Source organism: Nomascus leucogenys, chromosome 13 (genome assembly GCF_006542625.1).
Source record: "Nomascus leucogenys isolate Asia chromosome 13, Asia_NLE_v1, whole genome shotgun sequence".
Classification (NCBI taxonomy): Eukaryota; Metazoa; Chordata; class Mammalia; order Primates; family Hylobatidae; genus Nomascus; species Nomascus leucogenys.
Window position 1 is genome coordinate 90,422,317 of NC_044393.1, and position 23,444 is coordinate 90,445,760.

The window sequence follows — 23,444 nt, forward strand, 5'->3', positions numbered from 1 at the left end:
GAGGTCGACCTAGCCCATTCACTCTTTACAGTTACTAACAAGCATCTCCTTAACAGGAGAGGGAAGGAGTGGAGAGAAGGAAGCACTGCCTCTGAAAGAGGGAGGGGAGAAGGCTCTGTCACCTCATGCACAATGACTCCCAGCTTTGTGGGAGGTACACAAACCTGTTATCATTGATTTGATATATGGTTCCTCAGCCTTCCTCAAAAATGGCTCCATGGTGTATTATTAGTGTTTAAATAACATCCTCTTAGTTTGCACATTTTACTCTATCTCTTGAGATAAAGACGGGCTGGCATATTGCATACATACATGGCATTGAGAATCACAACTACTGGGGCAGAGTCATCTGGTCTACCCCCTAACTTCCAGGTAGCAAGAAATGTTATTCCCAAGTCAGAAAGTAGACAGGTGAACACAGAAATTAAGCAGCTTCTATAAAGTAAGAACTAGAAGAAGGAGTCAGAGGCTATCTCCTGTTCCCAGGACAGCAGCTACCAGTATCCTTTAGTCCTCACTACCCCTAAACCCTCATTTTTCCTGCCATACTGCTTGATCCTGCCTTCCTGTGCAATGGGCTTTGGAAAACACCCTTGCTTATATGTGGTTGGAGGTGAGAACATACTCTTTAGGCCCCTTCCCCATCATACTTCTAAATTAGAAAACAGAATTTGCTAGAATTTTAGAATTTAAAGATTTTTTTTGGGAAAAAAATAAGTTGCTACTCTTACATTTCCACGTTGTTTGTAAAGACTGGTATATCCTGCACCTGTTAAATACACATTGGATGATACCAGTCATACCCACTGAGCCTTGTATTTGTTCCTCTGCCTCGTAGCATGGCAGTGAACACAAATGATCACTGGCATTTGTGGTAGCACTTTACAGTTTACAAAGGGCTTTCACAGATCTCATCTGATCAATGACTCTAAGAGGCCATAGAGCACGGTGATTAAAAGCATGGGCCTTGGAGTCAGACCAAGATTCTCACCCTAGTTCTGCTGCTTCTAAGCTGCCTGCTTGGGGCAAGTTCCTTATGATCTCATGGGTAAAAGGGAAATGATAAGCTCATCAATTCTGGGGGAGGATTTAAATGTGACGATGTATAGAAAATACTTAGAACATGCCTAGCACATCAGAAATCCTAGCTTTATCGTCATCACTATCATCATCATCATCATTATATCATTCTTGTCTCGCATATGACTTGCATAAGGTCATCTGTAAACAATTTATTTAAAAGACTGTACCTACAACTTTTTTTTTTCTCACTACAACCTTTTAAGCCCATCCTTGCTGAACTGCCATATCCATTCCTAGGTGATATCTCTGGGAGACTCCATAGATTTGGGGGTAAATTGTCGCATATTCATAAGCTTTAATTTGTAGGTATTAAAATTTGATTCAGATCTAATATCAGAACCTCAGTCTTATATTAATATTTAGTTTACATCTTCTCCCTTTCCCAGCTTGGGCTTGACATTTTCTTAGAAACCTGCAATACGGAAAGAGATCTGTTCAGCTTCTTTATTTTTACGATTCTACCTGCTCCCTGTTAACCCTGTCACTTCTGGCTCCTCCAGGGCTGGGGTTGGTGAAACGAGGACAGATAAAAGGCCAAGGCTCTGACTTGCCTGGTGTTATTGCTCTCCGGGCCCTCCATGTGGTGGGGCCCAAAGGCTGGCTCTCCCTCTCTTGTACGGGACTTTTGGGATTCCTTTGGGAAAGCTTTGCAGGAATTGGTGTTACACCATTGATTGTCTCCCGACATGGGGAGAACACCTTCCAGCTGAGCTGGTTTTGCTCCCCTTTCACCTCCCGTTTCTGGTGCTACCCCACAATGGAGACTCTTCTTGTTGGTGTGATCGTACACTAATGGGCAAAGCTGTAGTACGGAGTCTTTTCAAGGAGCTTTAGTCTTCATTGGCATCTGCTTGGTACATGGAGAAACCACTGGATCCTTCCTCACACACAGCCTGTCTTGGCCCTGTTGCCACAGGCAGCATGAAACAGCCTCTGGCCTCATTGTTTCAGGCCACAGCTAGGCACCCTCCCCTATGTCCTCTAAACTCTAGAGTACCTGCACACAGCTCTCTGTGTGGTTCTCTTGAGGGCCTTTTTCTGTCCTTGAGCCAGCTACCACCAGCTTGAGAGGTGCTGGTGGCTGGAGTGGGGAAGCTCCCATGGGGAGAGAATAGAAATGCAAGAAACTGTCACTCACCAACCTTCTGCCTCAATCTCCTGGTCTCTTGTTATATGTAAACTGAAGGTGGCGAGTGCACTATGAGTTGCAGAACTAGGTTGGGGCACTTTGTAGCAAGCTCTACACAAGGTCTCACACCTCTCTTTAGAACAGTGCTGTCCCATGGAAATATTGTGCAAACCACATGTGTAACTTAAAATGTTCTATTAGCTGCCTTACAGACACAAAAAGAAACAGGTAAAATTAATTTTCATTATTTATTTATTTATTTCGCAATGGAGTCTCGCTCTGTCACCCAGGCTGGAGTGCAGTGGCGCGATCTCGGCTCACTGTAACCTCCGCCTTCCACGTTCAAGTGATTCTCTTGCCTCAGCCTCCCAAGCAGCTGGGATTACAGGTACCTGGCTAATTTTTGTATTTTTAGTAGAGACAGGGTTTCTCCGTGTTGGCCAGGCTGGTCTTGAACTCCTAACCTCAGGTGATCTGGCCTGCCTCGGGCTCCCAAAGTGCTGGGATTACAGGCATGAGCCACCAGGCCCAGCCCATAATATATTTTATTTAATCCAATATATCTAGATATTCTCATATCAACATGCAATCAATATAAACAATTACTATTGAGATATTTTACAAAAAGTCATGCTGAGTCTTTGACATCTGGTACGTATTTTACACTTACAGCCTGTATCAATTCAAGTGCTCTATATGCACATGAGCTGGTGGCTACCATGTTAGACTCTTCAGCTTTAGAATATGGAGGAGGAGGAGGAGGGGCTTGCCATCTATTGTTCTCAGCTTTGAGGGCTCAGAACTAAGAGTTTGGTTGTGACATGTACAACGCTTTCCCACCAGGATGTGCAGAACGAGGACTCAGATGCTGGTCTTCTAGCCTTAAGTTCAGTATTTGCTTGTTTGTTCTTCCCATGCTGTCATGCTGTTCAAACAAATTGCCGTGCTTTGTTCCCATGGACCTCAGTAGTTAAAGGGGCAGATTTGAGTAAAAAGATTTCTATAGTGACATTTTTTTTTTTTTTTTTTTTTTTTTGAAATGGAGTCTTGCTCTGTCACCCAGGCTGGAGTGCAGTGGCATGATCTCGGCTCACTGCAACCTCCACCTCCTGGGTTCAAGTGATTCTCCTGCCTTAGCCTCCTGAGTGGGATTACAGCTGCATGCCACCATGCCCAGCTAATTTTTTTTTTTGTACTTTTAGTAAAGATGTGGTTTCACCATGTTGGTCAGGCTGGTCTTGAACTCCTGACCTCAGATGATCCACCCACCTTGGCCTCCCAAAATGCTGGGATTACAGGTGTGAGCCACCACATGCCTGACCTCAACATTTGTATAAGTTTTGTTTGAGATTCCGGCATGGTCCCAAAGTGCCTTGCCACTAAAGTATGAGATATAGTCAGACAACAGGTACTCAGGGAACCAGGCACACGTCACTGAAAGCATCACATGCAAAAAAGGCAATGGTGGCCATGACACCATAGAGCCCCATTCCTCCTTCCTGGCAATCAGCCAGTGTTGGCCTTCACTGGAGCTGCCAAGTAAAGGAAGCTCAGTCCTCTAAAGGTGAACATCTCCACAGTACATACACACTGTTGGCCAAAGAGGAGCATGGCAGGTCTGTAGCTTTCACTGTAAAAAGAAAATATTTAGTGGCAGTATGTCTTTTAAAAGACAAAACTTATGAGACGCAATCAGTGGCCAGGCCTCTCTTCCATCAGAGCTCCAGTTAGTGCAGCTTGCCTCATGATCCGTGCTTGGAATTTTTTAAAAACAATAAAGCTCACTTCTCTCAAATAACTCAAAAGCCGATTGTTAAAGTAACACATCCTTATTGTAGAAAAGAACAAACAAAACCCAAAATATCACAACCCAAAAAAGCCTCCCGTTAACATTTGGTGTACTTTTCCTTTGCTTTTCCCACGTGGGTAGACATGCATGGCAGCACAGAGATACACCCGCAGTACTCAGATGGGGGTCATAAATGTAGGCCTGTGCATTATTCTTCATTTAATATTCTCTTATGAATTTTCCTCATGTCCTTCAGAAGAATACTTTCAATAGCTGAATAATATTCCATTACATTTGATTGAATGTCCAGTTCCCTTCTGGGGTTTGAAGTGGCACGGATCATGAAAAGCACTGAGGAATGGAAAGGGCATGGACAGACCAAGACACCTTCCCAGAGCTGCCTGTTACTGGCTGTGTGACCTTGGCCAACTAAACTCCCTTTGTCTCAATTTCCAAACCTACAAAATGAGAAAAATAGTGCCTGCCTTATATAGTCGTTGGGAGGATGAATTGACATGTGCTATGCAAATTGCTCAACACATGCCTGCACTTAGTAAATGCATAATCAGTGTTAATTCCTATTTATCTTCCCCTCTCCCAGGCTTTTCAAATCCTTTGCCATCAGCCAAATTTCAGGCACCTGCAACATTTTTCTGGGTTGGCTAACACCCTCTAGGGTACCCATGTGTTTTAAAGCTCCCATCTTCTAATTGTTTTGTAGTAACCCTCTGGGGTAACATTCTTGCCAAGCAACCCCAAATTCCTGCACTTTGCACTCAGCACAGCTCTCAGTGACGTGTGATATAGGGAAGGAGAAATGGAAGCTTCTTTTGGGTGGGGTAGCAGATTGTACCAACCTAGCTAGTCTTCATCAGTAAAGACAGCCAGAGGAAAGAGAACCAGACTCCAAGCTGGGTCTACCTAAGCACACGTGGTTGGCTGAGCTGCAGTTTCCTTTCATCCTTCCCTTCTTCATTTTCTGCTGTTGGCTTAGCAGCGAGAAAGGAGCCATTCTTGTGAGTTTTGGGTTTGCGACTCTGCCTCTTGGTCCTGCGTTTTACCCCCTTCTTTCTTCCCTCCAGGCACTTGTGTTACCAGCTGACCTAGCTTTCATCAGGCGAGTACAAATTTTGCAATTTTTCTTTGATTGTTTTGACAATAGATTTGATTTGTATATGTCAGCCTCACATAATATCCCTACTTAGAGCAGCTCTCTGATCCGGAGGTAGAATTGAGGAGGAGGAAGTGTCAAGCCTGTCTTCTGACCCAGAAACCACTTCTTGTTTCCACAGAAACTACCTTCCCCCACTATCTCTTTCTGACTTGGGGGAGGGACAGTGCATAAATGTCTGTTGGGTTCCTAATCTGTGGGCTATCATATGTGCTCATTAAACTTTATTGCTGTGTGTCATCTGGAATCTGGCCCCATGTTGATGTTTTCATTGTAGACAATAAAAACTATGTTGAATTATTAAGTGATAGTTAATACTGGCTTTAAAAAATGAGATTGGAGAAGAGAAAAATTGGCTTTAAGTTGCCATTATATTTGAGTCACTGAAGTGGATCCGCTCACCTCACCCTACACTATGCCACAGTGCGTACAGTTTTAGCAATTGTTGCAGAGTGGAATGGTGATCTCACTTAGCAAATAAATATTTAGTGAGCACCTGCTTATGTCAGGCAGTGCTCTGGAGACTAGAAAGACAAAACAAACCAAACATGAATGCAACCCTCAACAAGCTTAAATTTATTGGTGAGAGGGAGACATAAATAATTATAAAAAGATGTGGTTGTGATATCAACCAACTGCTCCAGGAACCCCAAGGACTGGATGTGAGTGTCTACTAAAGTACCATGGAAGTTTCTCAGAGACATTTACTTTTTAGGGAACTCTGCAAGGATGATGAGAAACTTGACAGATGGAGCCAGTGGGGACCCATGTTGGCGGAGAGCACAGTGTCATCATGGAAAGAGGGAGGGGAATGGCAGCTTGTTGTGACTGAAGCATGGGGGGCTTAGAGAAAGATGATGATGCAGGGAGAGGCAGAGGACAGTTCTGAAGGGCCTTTTAGGGATCAAAGCTCCAACTCATGTACTTTTTCATGGAAACATAAAAACTATCTTATTTTGACATAAGAATAATTATTAAATATAACTACATTATGTAGTTATATAGAGAGAAAACCCTAAACACTCCATTAAAAAGCTATATTTATTATAACTAATAAACCGATACTATATTTATTATAACTAATAAATTAAAGTTGCAAGTTACAAAATCAACATACAAAAAACAGTAGCATTTCTGTACACTAATAGTAAACTATTTGAAAAAGAAATCAAGTACAGTACAGTAGCTACAAAAAATTTAAACACTTAGGAGTAGATTTACCCAAAGAGGTGAAAGATCTCTACAATGAAAACTATAAAACACTGATGAAAGAAATTGAAGCAGACACTAATAATGGAAAGATATTCCATGTTCATGGATTGGAATAATTTATATTGTTAAAATGTTCATACCTACCCAAAGCAATCTATAGAATTCAATGCAATCCCCTATCAAAATACCAAAGACATTCTTCACAGAAATACAAAAAGCAATTCTAAAATTTGTGTGGAATGACAGAAGACCCCAAATAGTCAAAACAATCCTGAGCAAATAGAAGCAAGCTGGAGATGTCATACTTCCTGAATTCAAAATATACTACAAAACTATAGTAATCAAAACAGCCTGGTTCTGGCATAAAAACAGACCAATGGAACAGAATAGAGAGCCCAGAAATAAATCCACACATTCACAGCCAACTGATTTTCAGCAAAGGTGTCAAGAACACACAATAGGGAAATGACAGTCTCTTCAGTAAATGGTGTTGGGAAAACTGAATATCTACATGCAGCAGAATTCAGTTAGAACCTTATCTCTCACCATATTCAAAAATTAACTCAAAATGGATTAAATACTTAAAACATAGGCCTTGAAACTATGAAACTACTGGAGGAAAACAGGGGAAATGTTTCATGACATTGGTCTGGGCAAGGATTTTTTTTTTTTTATATAAGACCTCAAAAAGCACAGGCAACAAAAGCAAAAATAGACAAACAGGATCAAACTAAAAAGCTTCTGTACAGTAAAGGAAACCATCAACAGAGTGAAGTAACAGTCTACAGAATAGGAGAAAATAGCTACAAACTATACATCTGACAAGGGATTAATATCCAAAATATGTAAGAAACTCAAACAACCCAATAATAAAACAAACAAATAATTCAATTTAAAAATGGGCAAAAGCTTTGAATAGACATTTCTCAAAAGAAGACATACAGATGGGCCACAGGTATATACAAAAATGCTCAATATCACTAATCATCAGGGAAATGCAAATTAAAACTGTTAGAGCAGGTAGTTAGGCAGACATGACCAGAACAGGAGAGGGCTCCCTGTGAATGCCAGGTGACCATCAGGTGATGGTCAGTCAGTTGATAACTGTCTCTCTATTAATAAAATAATAATTGGTTATAGCTGGTGCCAGGGAAAGACAGTCTCCCAATAGATAGAAAACACCTAGCCTGACCAACGTGGAGAAACCCTGCCTCTACTAAAAATACAAAAAAAAATTAGCTGGGCATGGTGGCACATGCCTGTTATCCCAGCTACTTAGGAGGCTGGGGCAGGAGAATTGCTTGAACCTGGGAGGCGGAGGTTGTGGTGAGCTGAGATTGCGCCATTGCACTCCAGCCTGGGCAACAAAAGCGAGACTCCACCTCAAAAAAAAAAAAAAAAAAAAAGACAAAGAAAACAGCTGAAGCTGGTGAACAGCAGCTTCCCAATAAGATCTCAGGAGTTGGGTGAGCAGGCTCAAGCATTCGCACTAAGAGGCAAAATGGCAGCGTTTAACTGGTATATGACCTTCCTCTGAAAATGCTAGACCAGGTAAGGGAAAAATGCCTCAAAGGAGGATGTGCACAACTTTAGTAAACACACTGTGTGTGCAGCCGCTCCCAAGTCCTGGCAGGCCACCGCACGTGTGGACAGCCGCTCCAAGGGAAAAATCAAGGGGGGAGAAATGGAAACCCTGGAACCATGCCAATGTATAAAGCCCCATCTTAAGGGCTAAGCAGGGCACTTGGATCTCTCAAGTTGCCCGCTAGGCCCTCTTCCAAGTGTACTTTACTTCCTTTCACACCTGCTGTAAAACTTTTCACTAAACTCTCACTCCTGTTCTAAAACTTGCCTTGGTCTCTTCCTCGGCCTTAAACCTACTTCTGCCCCTCAGCTGAATTCTTTCCTCCAAGGAGGCAAGGATCGAGTTTGCTGTAGACCCACTGGATTTACTGCTGGTAACAAAACCACAATGATATACCATCTCACTCAGTTAGAATGGCTACTATAACAAAGACAAAGAATAACAAGTACTGAAAATGGAGAAAGGGAACCCTTATACACTCTTGGTGGGAATGAAATTAGTACAGCCATTATGGAAAACCATATGGAGGTTCCTCAAAAAACTAAAAATAGAACTGCCATACAATCCAGCAATTCCACTACTGACTATATACCTAAAGAAATTGAAATCAGTATGTTAACGAGATATCTGCACTTTCATGCTCATCCAAATTATTCACAATAGCTAAGACGTGGAATCATATCACCCGAGTGTCCACCAATGGAATGGATAAAGAAAATGTAATACACGCACACACACACACACACACACACTCATACAATAGAATATTATTCAGCCATAAAAAAGAATGAAATCCTGCCATTCGCAAGAACATAGATGAACCTGGAGGACACTATGCTAAGCCAGGCACAGAAACACGAGTACTGCATGATCTCACTCATATGTGGAATCTAAAAAGTTGATCACATAGAAAGAGTAGAGAATAGAACAGTGGTTACCAGAGGCTGGTGTGGTTAGAGGTTAGGAGGGTATGGGGAGATGTTGGTCAAAGGATACATAGTTACAGTTAGATAGGCGAAGTAAATTTCAAGACATCTATTGTACAATAAGGTGACTATTGTTAATGGTGATATATTGTATTCTTGAAAAATACATAAAGAGTAGCTGTTGTGTGCTCCTCCCGTGAAAGTGGTAACTGTGTGAGTTCATTTGTTGATGAGCTAGATTTAACCATTCCATTTTGTATATGTACCTCAAAACTTCATGTTGTACATGATAAAAACATAAAATGTTATCTGTCAATTAAAAAAGTGAACAATATAGAACTACATTATGATGCTGAACCAACTTACACCCTAGAAGAAAGTCATAGGCAAAACCTCCCATTATGGAATTCACTGTTTTAGTTCTTCTTAACTAAATCATTGATGCTTTCCCAGCAGAGTCTCAGTCCTGCCCCATGTCTTCTCCTTCCAGATCAGTGCAGTGCTTACTGCCAGAGCCCAGGGTTCAAACAGCCTCTATAGCCACAGGTGCCTCTGCTATTAGCTGCTTTAGCCTCCAGCTGTTTTGGTCCTCGGAGGTTAGGCAGTACCAGCCCCCTGGGGTGGATGCAACTCCGTATCAATAAATTAAGAAGTAATGCCTTCACCTTGGCCTCTCCAGGTGCCTGAAAAGCATAAGAACAGCTTTCAGAACTCTGCTTTCTCTGGGTCCCAAATCCTTAATTAGGGGCATATCCCAACATGTTACTCAGCGCCTTATGTGCTCATGTATGGCAAATTCAAGGGATGTAGTAGTGCATGAAAAAATGAGAATTGCTTTAATTTAGGTGACTTCTATTTCTATTTACACTTACATAGCTCTAGCATTGTGCCAGGTACTATTCTAAGCAGTTTACACATATTTACTTATTTAATCCTCTTAACAGCTCTTTGAAGTAGGTATTGTCATAACCTTCATTTACACATGTGGAACCGGACCCAGAGACGGGGACTAATTGAGTTCCCAGCACCCTGGCTGTGGAAGAGCCAGGATTTGAATGGGAACAGCCTGATTTCTCCTGTTCCTGACAGTCGCATCTCTATATGGCTTCCCAGAATTAATACCCCCACTTCCTTCAGAGGTGGTTGCTGTGCAGTGATTGGGCCCTGGAATCTTTCCTATCCTTTGAATTAGCTTGTCCTGGTTGATCCCATGGCTAGCAGGTTCATTGCAGATTCTCTCTCTCTCTTTCCACTTCTTACTTCCCAGACCGACTGATCCTTTGGGGCAAAAACACTTGAGTTCTGCCCTCACCACTTTGCTGTGCCCTTCAATTCCTGTGACCTTGATTTTTAAGGGCTTGATTCATTTGTGAATGAATGTCCAGCTCTCAGGGCAGCTAACGCTCTCCTGCTTTGTCACCCAGACCATGTGCTCCTATCATGCAGAAGGGAGAATTTCCAGCAGACCTCCCCAAGAGGTGCCCGTGTGGCCATCAGAGGACCATGGCCCTGCTGGTCTCCAGCTGCAGTGCAGCACTACAGGCACTGGCTGCTGGGGCCATGAATCCAGCGGTATTGATGTGCTTCTTTCTCTAGCCCCAGTCATTACCATCGCAACAAGGTCTAACACATACTTACCCTCACCATTTCTGTTTTTTTTTTTTCATGAAAAAAATTCCAATCATCATCATTATTTGTGCAAGGTCTTTAAAGAGCAAATAGAAAGACATTCAGCCCATATATTTTCTTTCTCTAAGCGGTGTTTATTTAAATGCAGATATCCTGGTTTCCTGTGTAGAGTTGCAAGCAATACCTATCCATTTAAATGTTAATAGGAGTGTAAACTTCAAAATCAAAATTTTTCCATGAGGGAGAACAGCTTTTTCTGGTTCTATTTAATGGTTCTCCTCGCCTTTCCTCCTCCACCTTCCCTCATTATCAACCTCCCTCTGCCCACTCCTTTCCACCACCCTGATCTCAATTCAGCAAAGCATAAATGCACCTTTCTCATTTCAAACATTAGAATGTTAAACGTTAGGGTCATGGAATACAGATAATGGACTCAAGCCCGACATGATTCGTGAGGAGATTTTTCTCTATCTTGGCCTTTGCCTGCAGAGTCCAACTCACCATTCTGGGCTCTTTCCAAGGGGGTTATTCTTAGGCCAGTCCCACATCATATTTTTCCAAGGCCTCAGAGTTCGGGCTTCCTCCTTCTTCTTTTGTTTCTTTTCTAAAAAGGCAGGAAGAGATGGGGAAAGAAATACACGCTATATATATGTTCCTGAGTACAAAATACTGCTATGGGCACAGTTAGCAATCACAAAGAAATAAAAAGGCAGTTTCTTACCCCTAAAGAGAGGAGATTGATGCATAGGTTAACGAGGATGGGCGGGAATACATGCACAGGCCTTTCCTCGGGCAGAGAGGCAGTCAGGAGTGCAAATAAAAAGCAGGAACGATTTTTTAAACAATGGAAATAATGTCTAATGCCTTTAAGTGCAGATATGGGATAGAATAACGTTCCTGAGGACCTCATGGGCCAAGTTTTGTGTGTGAATGTGATGTCTGGCCTCATCTTCCTTTTCTTTCTTTTTGTCTCCTTCACTGCATCTTTTTTTTTTTTTTTTTTTTTTTTTTTGAGACGGAGTCTCACTGTCACCCAGGCTGGAGCACAGTGGCACGATATCAGCTCACTGCAACCTCTGCCTCATGGGTTCAAGCGATTCTCCCTGCCTCAGCCTCCCGAATAGCTAGGATTACAGGGGTGTGCCACCATGCTCAGCTAATTTTGTATTTTTAGTAGAGATGGGGTTTCACCATGTTGGCCAGGCTGGTCTTGAACGCCTGACCTCAGGTGATCCACCCGCCTCAGCCTCCCAATGTGCTGGGATTACAGGCATGAGCCACCACGCCCAGCCTTGCATCACTATTTTTCTCCCACTCTACTGTGTGCATTTTGTAAGCCTCCTTAAGTCTTTTTTGGAACATGGCAGGACTATTAATATATAAGTTAGAACTGAGTATATAAGTTTCATAGATTTTGGTCCGTTATTTTATTTCAGGTATTCTTTTTGTTTCCCACCTAGTTCTTTTTTAATAGTATTCTGTTTTTGTTTCACAGAGGCAGTATCTTTCTTCTCTTGTCTCTCTGCAGATATTAAAAATAATTTTGAGAATTTTTTTCTTCTCCCTGTAACCTGTTTCTGCAAGTTGTTTTTCTCCCCATTCATGGGCTTTTCTCAGATATGTGCAGATGGTTACTTGTTTACTCATGTTGAAAAATGCCTGCGGGCACTGAATGAACCCCAGTTCAACTGGGGCTTCATTGTAGAGGGTCCTGAGGGGCGGATTCTGGGGCACTGCTAGCGTCTGTAGGTCTTTCCTCTGTGCTGGTCATCCCCAGAAGGTCCTCTCCCAGTCTCTAGGCTGGAGGACAAAGCCCTGGCAGCAGGTCTGAGAGCCAAGTAGAAGAGAGCTGGGATCAATGCTAAAACTCAACATCCATGTACACACAGTCCGTAACTCATCAGGGTGCTGTAGTGAACTTCAGTACAATACCCCAACCCTCAGCTGTGCTGGCTGACCCTCACCTGTTGATCTCCAAACCTAAGGACTGTGTTTTATGACCCCCTCGTACCCTGATCCCAGGAGTCAAGGGAGAGAGGAATCCCTCAGTGATATGGAGTGGCCAAGGCGATGTAGGAATCTAGATTCATCTTAAATAACTTCCACCAAATCCCTGTTTTATTTCCCTTTCTTCTGCTTAACAACTAGATCCAAATGGACCTGTTGGTGCCAGTTCATGAACCTTTTGGGGATTCCACAAGTTGGTTTTCAGCTTCTCTGATACTGACTTTAGATTTGACTCTTTAGGTCCAATTTTGACTCTTTAGGACAGCGTCCGTAAGCCCTGCAGACTTTTGTTGTTGTCATCCCTGTCTCCTTTTCTATTTTCCCCATCCTTGAAGACTTCTGTCTTTCTAAGAAATCTCTTAACTGTATTCTGGCTTGATTTAGGAGGAGGAAATGCTAGACACATTTTTTCAATCTGCTGTTATAACCCAGAACATCTTTAATTGCATTATTTTCTCATGTAACTCAAGATGCAACTCACTCTTCTTGTAGTACACTGGTTTTGAGATTATTTGTCAATAAATTATGTCACTTCTTTGGATATTGCTCTCCTCATCTGTAAAACTGGAATATTTCTTGTCCTATCTACTTTATAAGTTGTTGCAGCTTCCCTGAGTTACCACACAGGTCTAAGGACAAAGTAACCAGCTGTTCATGCACGGCTCTGGCAAAATAAGGTGGGAAGGTGAGAATTGTTGGAGGATGAGAACAAAGTGTTTTACTTAGAAGAAAACAGAGGAAAAGGCAGAACAGCAGCAAAATGAAGACAATAGTTCCTCTTCCAAAAGTCTGTGTTCCAGGTCGGGGAGGGGCTATTGTCCTGTAACACAGATTAGGTACTCTTTGCCTCCTCCCAAAGGGCTTTGTCAACAGAAGCTGAGAGTTGTGCTAAGTTGTTGATCTAGAAACAAGAATGAAAACCAGAGGCCAGGCCTGTGTATTTCCACTGACCTGGAAAGATTTTTTCTACTCTCTACTTTGATTAGGTCAACATTTTTAGCTCCCACATGTGAGTGAGAACGTGCAATATTTGTCTTTCAGTGGCCTGGCTTATTTCACTTGACATAATGACCTCCAGTTCCATCCAGGTTGCTGCAAATGACAACATTTCATCCCTTTCATGGCAGAGTAGTATTCCATTGTGTATATGTAACACATTTTCTTTATTCATTCATTGAAAGACACTTAGCATGATTTTGGTATAAAAACACATGAATCAATGAAACAGAATAGAGAACCCAGAAATCCACATATTTATAGCCAACTGATTTTCAACAAAGGCATTAACATACACTGGGAGAAGGACATCCTCTTCAGTAAATGGTGCTTCAGTAAATGGAAAGACTGGATACTCATATGCAGAGGAATGAAACTAGGCCCCTGTCTCTCACTAAATACAAAAATAAACTCAAAATGGATTAAATACTTAAACGCAAAACCCAAAACTATATCTCCTGTTTAAGGAAGTATAAGCCCCTTAAAGGGAAACCTTCTTTTCATTGAAAATAAGCTGTTCTGTCTTTTCCTCTTCCCACCACCTTTTTGCCCTTGAAGATGCTGAGGAGTAGAAGCATTGGTAGTAAAGAGTATCTCATTTCCAGGAGATGATCTAAATGGGATCTCATGTCAAGTGGGGACCATTCTCTACTGAGAAGGCAGCTCAGGCCTCGGTCACTCCAGAGTCTCTTGTGGTGGTGGGGAAAGCAGGGACTAAGGTATAGGGCTGGTGGCCGTGAAGACAGCATTTGGGGAGATGGAGGGAGAGGATGGCACAGATGGTTCAATAAGAAGGGGCAGGAGTGCTCCTTCCCTTCTCTGACTGGCTGTGGCTGCCCACGCAGGCCGCTGGGCTCACAAGCTCCTATTGTGATCAAACGATGGTTTCAGCAGTTCCATCTGACACATATGGTAATATGAGCAGGGTTTGCAGTTGTGCATGATAATCAGGCACCCTGGGCAGTTCCCATAAGTGACTGTAAGCATCACTTCTACCTGGCTGGGGCAGGCATCTTGGGTCAGCCAGGGCAGACATGGGTGGCCCTGGTAGAGCAGGAACCTGCCCTGTGGCTCTCAAAGATCTCTGCCTCTGTGACTGGAGCCCTGTCCTCCTTCCTCTGTAGGCCCCTCCTCACCAGAGGGAAGGGTCTGCTGCTCTTCCCCTCCTGTGCCCCGTCTCTCCCTGCTCCCCGGCCAACTTCCTCCCTGGCCGGGGGCTGTCAGTGTCTGCTGGTCAATGTCAGGACAAGAAGGGTGGTCTGGATCCCTCTACAGAGGGGTCTTAAGCCAAACTGCACCATATGTCTTTTTGTTTGCTCTGCTTGGGTTCCCCATGGGGTGGCTGGAGTGAGAGAGAGGAATGGAGGGGATGGGACCTGGACACCTTTTGAGGTATGTGGTCTCTGAGGTGTTCTCCAAAGAGACCTGTGGGGTGTTTGTTTCTCAGGGTTGAGAAAAGATTGTCCAGGCAGCAGCTGGTGTGCTTGCATGGGGTGTTGATGTGTTTTGCTTCAGGCACTTCCCTTTGACAGAGAGGGATGCCCAAGGGTCCTCCAGGCTGTTCTGCAACCCCCTGGGGAGCACAGACCCTGGCGCAGAGGCAGGATAAATAGCTTTGCTCCCGTGTGGAGCCCCACTGGCGGGCCTAGGGCACAGGCTCAGATGTGGGTGGGTGGAGAGAGGGCCCAGGGAGCTGTGGTGGGTGTTGGTGAAGGGTAGAGGAGTGGGTGGCATGACCAGAGGGTCAGAAGGTTGAGCTCTAGAGAGGGGGTGATGGATGAGGAAAGTGTGCCCGGAGCTGGCGGGGGTTGGGGTGCGGTGGGCACGTGGAAGGGTAGGGGGGTTGAGAGCAGCTTTGGCTGCCTCTGGGTGCAGGAGGGCAGGGGTGGGAGCTGGGGAGGAAGCCAAGCCAGATGCTGAGTGGCCAACTGAGCCATGGCAACAGCTCTGCCCTCTCCCTTCTGATAAAAATACTGCCTTTCCAGACAACCCTCTTCCTCCTGGAGCTGATGGGTCAGCCAGGCATGGAACAGAGAAGGGACTGACTCAGAAAGCGGGGTTGACCCGGGGGTGGAGGAGATGGAGTAAGCGCAAGAAAGGGGTCTGCTCTGGAGCTTAGAGGAGAGCAGGAAGTGTGGCTCTCCTCCTACAGCCCTGCATGCAGGGAAAACTAAGCCGGGGAGCCAGCTTGGAGTTGAAGGAACAGAACACCAGAACCCCCACGCTGATAGCTTTCCCTCACATGCAACCTCCTGGTGAGACCGGGAGGGCTTGGCAGGTGCAGCCTGACTACCCAGATCCAGCAGCCCATTTCTCTGGTTCTCAGCTCCTTGGAGAGGCTGAGTGATGCTGTGTTTGGAAGCTGGGAGGTCTGGGTTCCAGTCTCTGTTCTACCACTTACTAGCTGTGTGCCTTTCAGCAAGTTGCTGCATTTTGCAAATAGGAATAAAGATAGTACCTGTCTCAGAAGGTTGAGATAGCTATATAGATAGGCAGCACTATGCCTGGCACAAAGGAGGCATAGAAGAAATGGCCACGATAATGTGATGATCTGTCCCTGTGCTTAGAGCCAAACTGCTGTGGCCTGTTTGTGCACACAAGGATAGAGTCACCACAGGGGCTCCTCCCTCTGCAAAGATTGTGTGCTCCTATCTGAGAAGAGTAGGTTGCCTTCCTGCTCCTGGAGGGCCCCTCCCTCTCCGCACCCACCCCAGGGCTGGGGTGTACCCTGGCCCTCAGTCCCAGGCTCTGCTGCTGACTGTTGCTCGCCTGCTTCCCCACAGACCTACGCAGAATGACGGCTGGCTTCATGGGCATGGCGGTGGCCATCATCCTCTTTGGCTGGATCATCGGCGTGCTGGGCTGCTGCTGGGACCGAGGCCTTATGCAGTACGTGGCAGGGCTGCTCTTCCTCATGGGAGGTAAGGCTGCAGGCTCGGCTTGCGGGTGGCAGTGGACAGGGTCCTGTTTACCACAATTTGGGGAGAATGGCCAGAGGGCACAGCAGAGGGGACCATGACGTGACTGGGGTTCTCGTTCACCCATCCATTGGTTCACAAGCACTTCTTGAGTTGCTTTTAGCTGCTCGCCACTGCACCAGCTGTTGGGGATGCAAAGGAAAATAAGACACGATCCTCACCTTCCACTCAGATCTGACTGCCTGTGTGGAAGAAAGACACTTATGGAGATGATCATGAGACGGGTGGTTACGGCAGATGGAGATATCAGACCTGGAACAAGCGTGAGCCCAGGAAGTACTTGGGCATTTCATTATACACAGGCCCTGGGCATTAGTGTGGGAAGCTGGAAGCAGGGGCTATCTGGGCACTTTCCGTCCAAAAGTCTATCTTCACCTCTGACTTATGGGACCTGAAGCTGCTCCTCTTTCAAGTAAGGTGGGGGTGGGGCAGGACTAGACCCTCTTTTATATCTGTCTCTCTTACTCTATTATTTTACTGTCATGTGCATAGGACCACTCCAGTGTCCCTCTAAAGGGATTCTACGTAAGGAGAACTGCACAGCTATGTGGGAATAGGGGTCCGGTCCATGGGAAGTAACAGTGAGTCCACTCCTCTTGTGCCTCTTCTTTCCCTGTAAGAGCTAAACTGTGCTTTTTGTTCTCCTGGTTTGAGTCTCAGTCCCAAGCTGAAGTTGACCACTGGGTATATCCATCACCAGCTACCCCTCAGGCAAAGGTAGATGGATGGATTGTGTGGGGCTCAGTAGAGGGGGATTGGGGCCTGGACAGAGGGAATTAGAAATATTGTGGCTCACACCTGTAATCCCAGCACTTTGGGAGGCCAAGATGGGAGGATCATGAGGTCAGGAGTTCGAGACCAGCCTGGCCAGCCTGGTAAAACCCCATCTCTACTATAAAAAAAAAAAAAAAAAAAAATTAGCCAGGCATGGTAGTATGTGCCTGTAGTCCCAGCCACTTGGGAGGCTGAGGTGGGAGAATTGCTTGAACCTGGCAGGCAGAGGTTGCAGTGAGCCAAGATCATGCCACTGACTGCACTCCAAACTTGGCGGTAGAGCAAGACTCCATCTCAAAAAAAAAAAAAGAAAAAAGAAATGTTTATGGAAAGAAATAAAAGTAAGTCCTGCATTTAGAAACAAATGTCAGTTAGAATTTAGGCACCTGGAGTAAACACCCAACTCAGGTCCCTTCTGTGAGCCACCAGGCTCTGGGTTTCTGAACAGGGGCAGAGGGGGAAGGAGACAGCCATGCTGGCTCTTTGTCTGCAGGTCAAGCTGGGGACAGGAGGAGTTCATTGCTCTAGGTGTATGGAGTGATCTTGGGGGCTAGTGAGCTGTGGGATTTGGCTTGAGTTCTGAATTTATTGAAGGTCTACCCTTATTCCCTTGAAACACAGCCATTCTGTGCCAAAGACAAGCAGGGTCTTTCCAAGGAAAAATCACTCAGTGCTAAAAAAAAAACCCTCTGCTATTAGAGTCAGGATGCCAGAGCTGCCTCCTCGGTGAGCCCCACACCTGTGGTTGTGGCAGAGGTGGGGAGGGGGAGGGAGAAGGACATGGTGGCTCTGTCTAGTAGTTTCCGCATTCCTCCTTCTGGTCTCCCACAGAGACAGAGGCTGACAAAACCAGGCACGCTTCCCTGCTCTGTGCCTCAGCATCCCCTTCCGTGAAACAAGGAGTCAAACTAGCTTGATGATTTCCACACTATATTTTAGCAATGGAAGCTTTTTTGGTTTTCCCTTTGCAATCCAAATCTTATGTAGCCCCCCAAAATGTAAAAAGATAAAAGTGGAGCAGCTCTGTTTGTAGTGGGTGTTCTCTCTAAGACTCTTTTGGATATATAAAGGCAGGCTCTGGTAAAACAAGGCTTTCCTAAGGCTCTAGAGAGGTCTCCCAGGAATCCAAGAAAAGCTGAGCAAACAGGCCTCGGGCAGATAAGGAATCCAGTGAGCCCTGGGGCCAGCTCTCTTTCATCTCCATCTCTTTGATGGCATTTGAGGCTCCTGCATGGGTTTCCATTCTCGCCTCTCTTCATGCGAGGCACAAGGTTCAGATCCTACCCAGGTGCTACATCTCCAGGACTTTTCAACTCTTTGATAACTTCCCTCTGGCCTGTTGAAGTCAACTTCCAGAGAAAGAGATTGTGTAATTCGCTGGCTTATCTTTTCCAGACAGGGAACACATCACTGGTCAAACAATAAAGGTACAGAATTGGGTGACAGTGGTTGACCAATAGATGTGACTGTGGTAGGGTCATTGGGCTATATCCCACTTAACTGAGACCTTGGTGAGCACCCTCCCAGGCTGGAGTGTGGGGGCAGTGAGGGATACGAGTGTGCCTGGAGCCCTGCCCTTAGACCGTGCTGAGGCACCTCCCAAAAGCCCAGGGCTCTGGGGAAGACCTCTGAATGCCCCTGGGCTCAATTAGGAGTCAGAGGCCCCTTTCTATAGGGTGAGTGAGCGAGAGCCTTGCTTACCTTTGTCCAGGCAGTGATTCTCAACCACTGCACTTTTAATCACCTGGAGAGCTTTTAAAAAAATACTGATGCTGGAACCCCACTCCAGACCCATCCAAGTGGAACTTCTGGGGGTGATCTTAATGTACAGCCAGAGTTGGGAACTAGTGAAAGAGATGAACTTTCCAGTTCTTTCTAGTGCTAATATTTTATGGTACTAGGGATGAACTGGTTGGCCAAGACCTCTCATGTTTTTTTTTTTAACTCCAGCTTTTAAGGACTATTTCTCCATACTTTATGCTGCAAGAGATGCGGGAGGTTGAGATGGGGCCTCGATTATTACTGGGAAAGCTCATCCAAGCTTTTACTACTGAGGGTCCCAGGTGAATCTGCTTTCTTGGGGACATGCAATCTATTTTTTAAGTGGCAAAACCATCCTTTAAGATACAGTGTTAGCATCACAGAAAGATTTGGGGAAGCTGCTCTTCTAAAAGCTGCCTCTTGCTGACTGCAGCACTATCCAGGTTGGAGCAAACCCATCTCATCCACAGATCAGGTTGCCTTCTTATTTGTCCTGGTGCGTTGTTACCTGTGTCCATAGGTAAAGCCATGTCTTCCTGAAAGAGTCTGGGGAAAAAACGGATGTCCACATACCCACATACCTTGTGGGTACCATTAGGCACTAACAGAAGGGGCTGGAGAACAAAGCCACTAAGAGCTGGTCCCTTGAAATGTGGTCTTTCTTGAAGATGACTCTCTCAGGGGTAGGAGGGCACTCCCTTTCTTCTCTAGTTAGGGTTCTTTCCAACTGGGTTAGACACAGCTGTGGGAGTCCAGAAGTCCCAGGCAGCTGCCATCTGCTGACTGTGAGCTAGGGACTAGGGAAGGAGCAGATTAGAACAGAAGCTGCACTTCCCCCTTCCTTGCTCAGCAGATAGAGCAAACTGAGAGCCCGGGGCATCAACCCAAAAATGATGCCTTGACCTCTAGAACCCTGTATGTCAAAGAGACGTGTCAGCACCACCCCTCTCAGAACCTGGCCAGTCCCTGCTCTCTAGGAGTTAATCTTTAGGGGTTGGCCTGTTGAAAAACTTGGAGAGTAAGCCACCTGTGACAGCGACCTCATGGATAAAGCAGAACAGTCAGCCACTCGAACCATAGAGAGTTATCACAAAGTGGGACAGAAAGGCCCCGTGGCCTTAGCTTTCACCCAGGCTCAGGTTGCAGGCATCTATAACTGAGCACTGACAGGAGCCTGAGGGGCAAAATGAGGCTACAAGTGAGAAGGGTGGGGGGACAACATTGGCAGTGCCTGGAGCTGGCCAGGCATGGATGTGGAGCAGGTACAGCAGGAAGACGCAGCAAGAATGAAGAAGGTAAATTTGGAGGCTAGAGTTCAGAGATGAAATTGCAGGTGACTTCAGAGGAAACTGCCAAGGCCAACATGAAAATGGAAGAATTCTATTCCCAACCTCTTCTCTCTTCCAATATGAAGGAAGATGGCCTGCGCTGGGAACTTTTCTGTTCCAGATTTAACTATTTCCTGGTCAAAGTAGGGGCACCCTGCACCCTGGGAAAGAATAAGCAACAAATTGTTTAATGAACGCTCAGCCCCGAGGAGATGATTAATTCAGGAGGGCAGCTTTGCTCAGCCAGGAGGCTGGGGGTGTCAAGTGGGATCCAGTTTTCCCTTTGGCAGGGCCTTCGGGGGAGAATCTCGCCCGGACTGGCACAACACCATTTGTGTGCCTGATGACTCACCAGTGACATTCAGAAGCTCGGGAACAGGATGCCACCAGGGAAAGGCTGCAGGCAAGGGAGCACGTGACTGCTATGTGTTCCTGTGATTCCCTTGCTGGGTGCACCTCAGTACTGCTTCGTGGATACGGATCCCCAAGATGAGCGCAAACACCAATGTATGCCCTACCCCAACAGGATCCCTCTCACACACCCTCCCACACTCCCTGGAAGACACCCATCACCTCCTCCCAGAATCAGGTCTAAGGCTCCATGATCTTTTGTCTAGGCTGATGCTGGAGCCTCCTCTCTAAACGCCCTGACTCCACTCTGGCCACCCTGCAATCAGTCCTTCACAGAGCAGTTAGCATAATTTTATTTAAAACCATAAATCAGATATGTCAGTCATCCACTGTCAATGGTCCAATAGCTTCCAGTTGAACTTAAAATCTGAACTCCTTACACCTCTTTAGAAGCTGTTTGTAATCGGGCTCATGCTGCCTCTCACCTCCTTTTCTGTTTCTTTCCCTAAAGTCGGATCACTCCCACCACACTGGCTGCCTTTCTACCCCGGAACACCCAAAGTTTTATTTCAAGGCCCTGGAGCGAGCTGACCTCTTTGCCCATAGTGTTTCATTGTAATCCCTTGTGGATGGCTCATTTTTCCAATTCAGGTTCCACCCTTTTAGAGAGGGCTTTCTTACCACCCAGTTTCATGCAGCCACCCAGGCATGCTCTACACTTTATTTAATTTTCAGTAGCACCCTCTTTATTTTCCAAAACGTTTGTGGTGGTGGTGTTTTCATTCTGGCTGATTTCTTAGGAGCTTAAAACGACAAACACTTACTATTTCACAGATTACATGGTTCAGAATCCCAGGTACAGCTTAACTGGATTTTCTGTGGAAGGTCCCACAAAACTGTGATCAAGGCATCAGCTGGGGCTGGGTTCTCATCTGATGTTTGAGGCCCTCTTCCAAGATCACAATGTTGGCAGAATTCATTTCCTTGCAGCTGCAGAACTCAGGGAAGTTTGCTTATTCAAGGCCAGCAAGAGAGAGAATCTCTGACTTCTTCCATCTCTGACCTCTAGACCCTCTGTTTGTTTGTTTGATTTTTAATAGACCTTATTTTTTAGAACAGTTTTAGATTTACAGAAAAATTGAGCAGATCGTAGACTTCCCAGAGTATCTTCTGCCACTGTACCCAGTTCCCTGTATTATTAACATGTTGCATGATTATGATACATTTGTTATTACTAATGAGTAAATATGTACATTATTATTAGCCAACAGCCCCAGCTGACTCCGATTCCCTCAGTTTTCACCTGACGCCCTTTCCTGTTCTAGGATCCCGTTCAGGACACCACACTGCACGTCATTCTTGAGCCTGCATAGGCTCCTCTTGGCTGTAGCTGTTTCTCAGACTTTCCTTGTTTTCGGTGATCTTGGCAGTTTGAAAGAGTACTAGTCAGGCATATTGTAGAATGCTCTTCTATTGAAACTTATCTGATGTTTTTGTCACGATTAGACTGGGTTAGGGGTTTTGGGGAGAAAGAGGTAAAATGCCATTTTCTTTTTTTTTTTTTGAGACGGAGTCTCACTCTGTTGCCCAGGCTGGAGTGCAGTGGCGCAATCTCGGCTCACTGCAAGCTCCGCCTCCCTGGTTCACGCTATTCTCCTGCCTCAGCCTCTCCGAGTAGCTGGGACTACAGGCGCCCGCCACCACGCCCGGCTAATTTTTTGTATTTTTAGTAGAGACGGGGTTTCACCATGGTCTCGATCTCCTGACCTCATGATCCACCCGCCTCGGCCTCCCAAAGTGCTGGGATTACAAGCGTGAGCCACCGCGCCCAGCCTAAAATGCCATTTTCATCACATTATTTCAACATGATTTATGACTGTTGATGTTGTCCTGATCATGTGTTTCTCAAGTTTCCACACTGTAAAATTATTTTTCCCCCATTTCCCATGACTTCCTCAGAAGGAAGTCACCACGTGCAGCCCACGCTTGAGGAATGGGACGTGAAGATGGAGTGCTGCGACGGAGATGCTCCTGCAGGATGGAGTAGCTATGTAATTTGGAATTCCTCCACGTGGGAGGAGATCTGTCTCTTCTCCCCCATTTATTAATTTATTCAGTCATTTATACCAGTGTGGACTGATGAGCATTTATCTTTGGGTTTAATCCAATACTACCTTCTTTTGTTGCTCTCATTGTTACAGCTTTGGCCTTTGGGAGAGCTTTCTGTTGGCTCCTGTGCCTGTTTGAGATACCCCCATCAAAGTGGGGTTTGGTTTTGATTATTTTTTGTTTGTTTGCTTGTTGGAGCACTTAGTTTTTGGCAGGCTTATCTTATATATTTCCTGCCCCAGAACTAGAATCAGCCATTTCTTCAAGGAGCTCTGTTTCCTTTTATTAGAGAAAGGCATTAGAAACCAAGATATGGGTGCTTGGGTGCTAGGTGTCCGAAATGTTTTTAACATTCTGGATTTGTTCACTGTCTCTCTCCCTGAACTTAGATATATGCTCCATGATCTCCAGAACTTTGTCTGCTTTCGTGAAGGGATACCTTCCCTAAGGTATCACTAATGTTGGGAACAATGTCTGTGCTCTTAATAAATATTTGTGGAACAAATATATAGGAAAAGTGAATTGTGTGTAACAAAATATTTTGGTTTTGTCTCAATAGAGCAGCAATTCTTCAGTAAAATACCCCATATTATCTTCTGTTCCTATTCTAATCATC

At 45.2% G+C, this 23,444-nt stretch overlaps 1 protein-coding gene across 1 annotated transcript in view; it reads left to right on the top strand.

Annotated features, from left to right (window-relative positions):
• Positions 1–23,444, top strand: part of TMEM178B (transmembrane protein 178B) — a 404,309-nt gene that overhangs the window by 344,537 nt on the left and 36,328 nt on the right. The window contains exon 3 of the mRNA XM_003270949.2: positions 16,311–16,448. Within this exon, the coding sequence (XP_003270997.3) occupies positions 16,311–16,448 (138 nt within the window). The remainder of the gene's footprint in view (positions 1–16,310; positions 16,449–23,444) is intronic.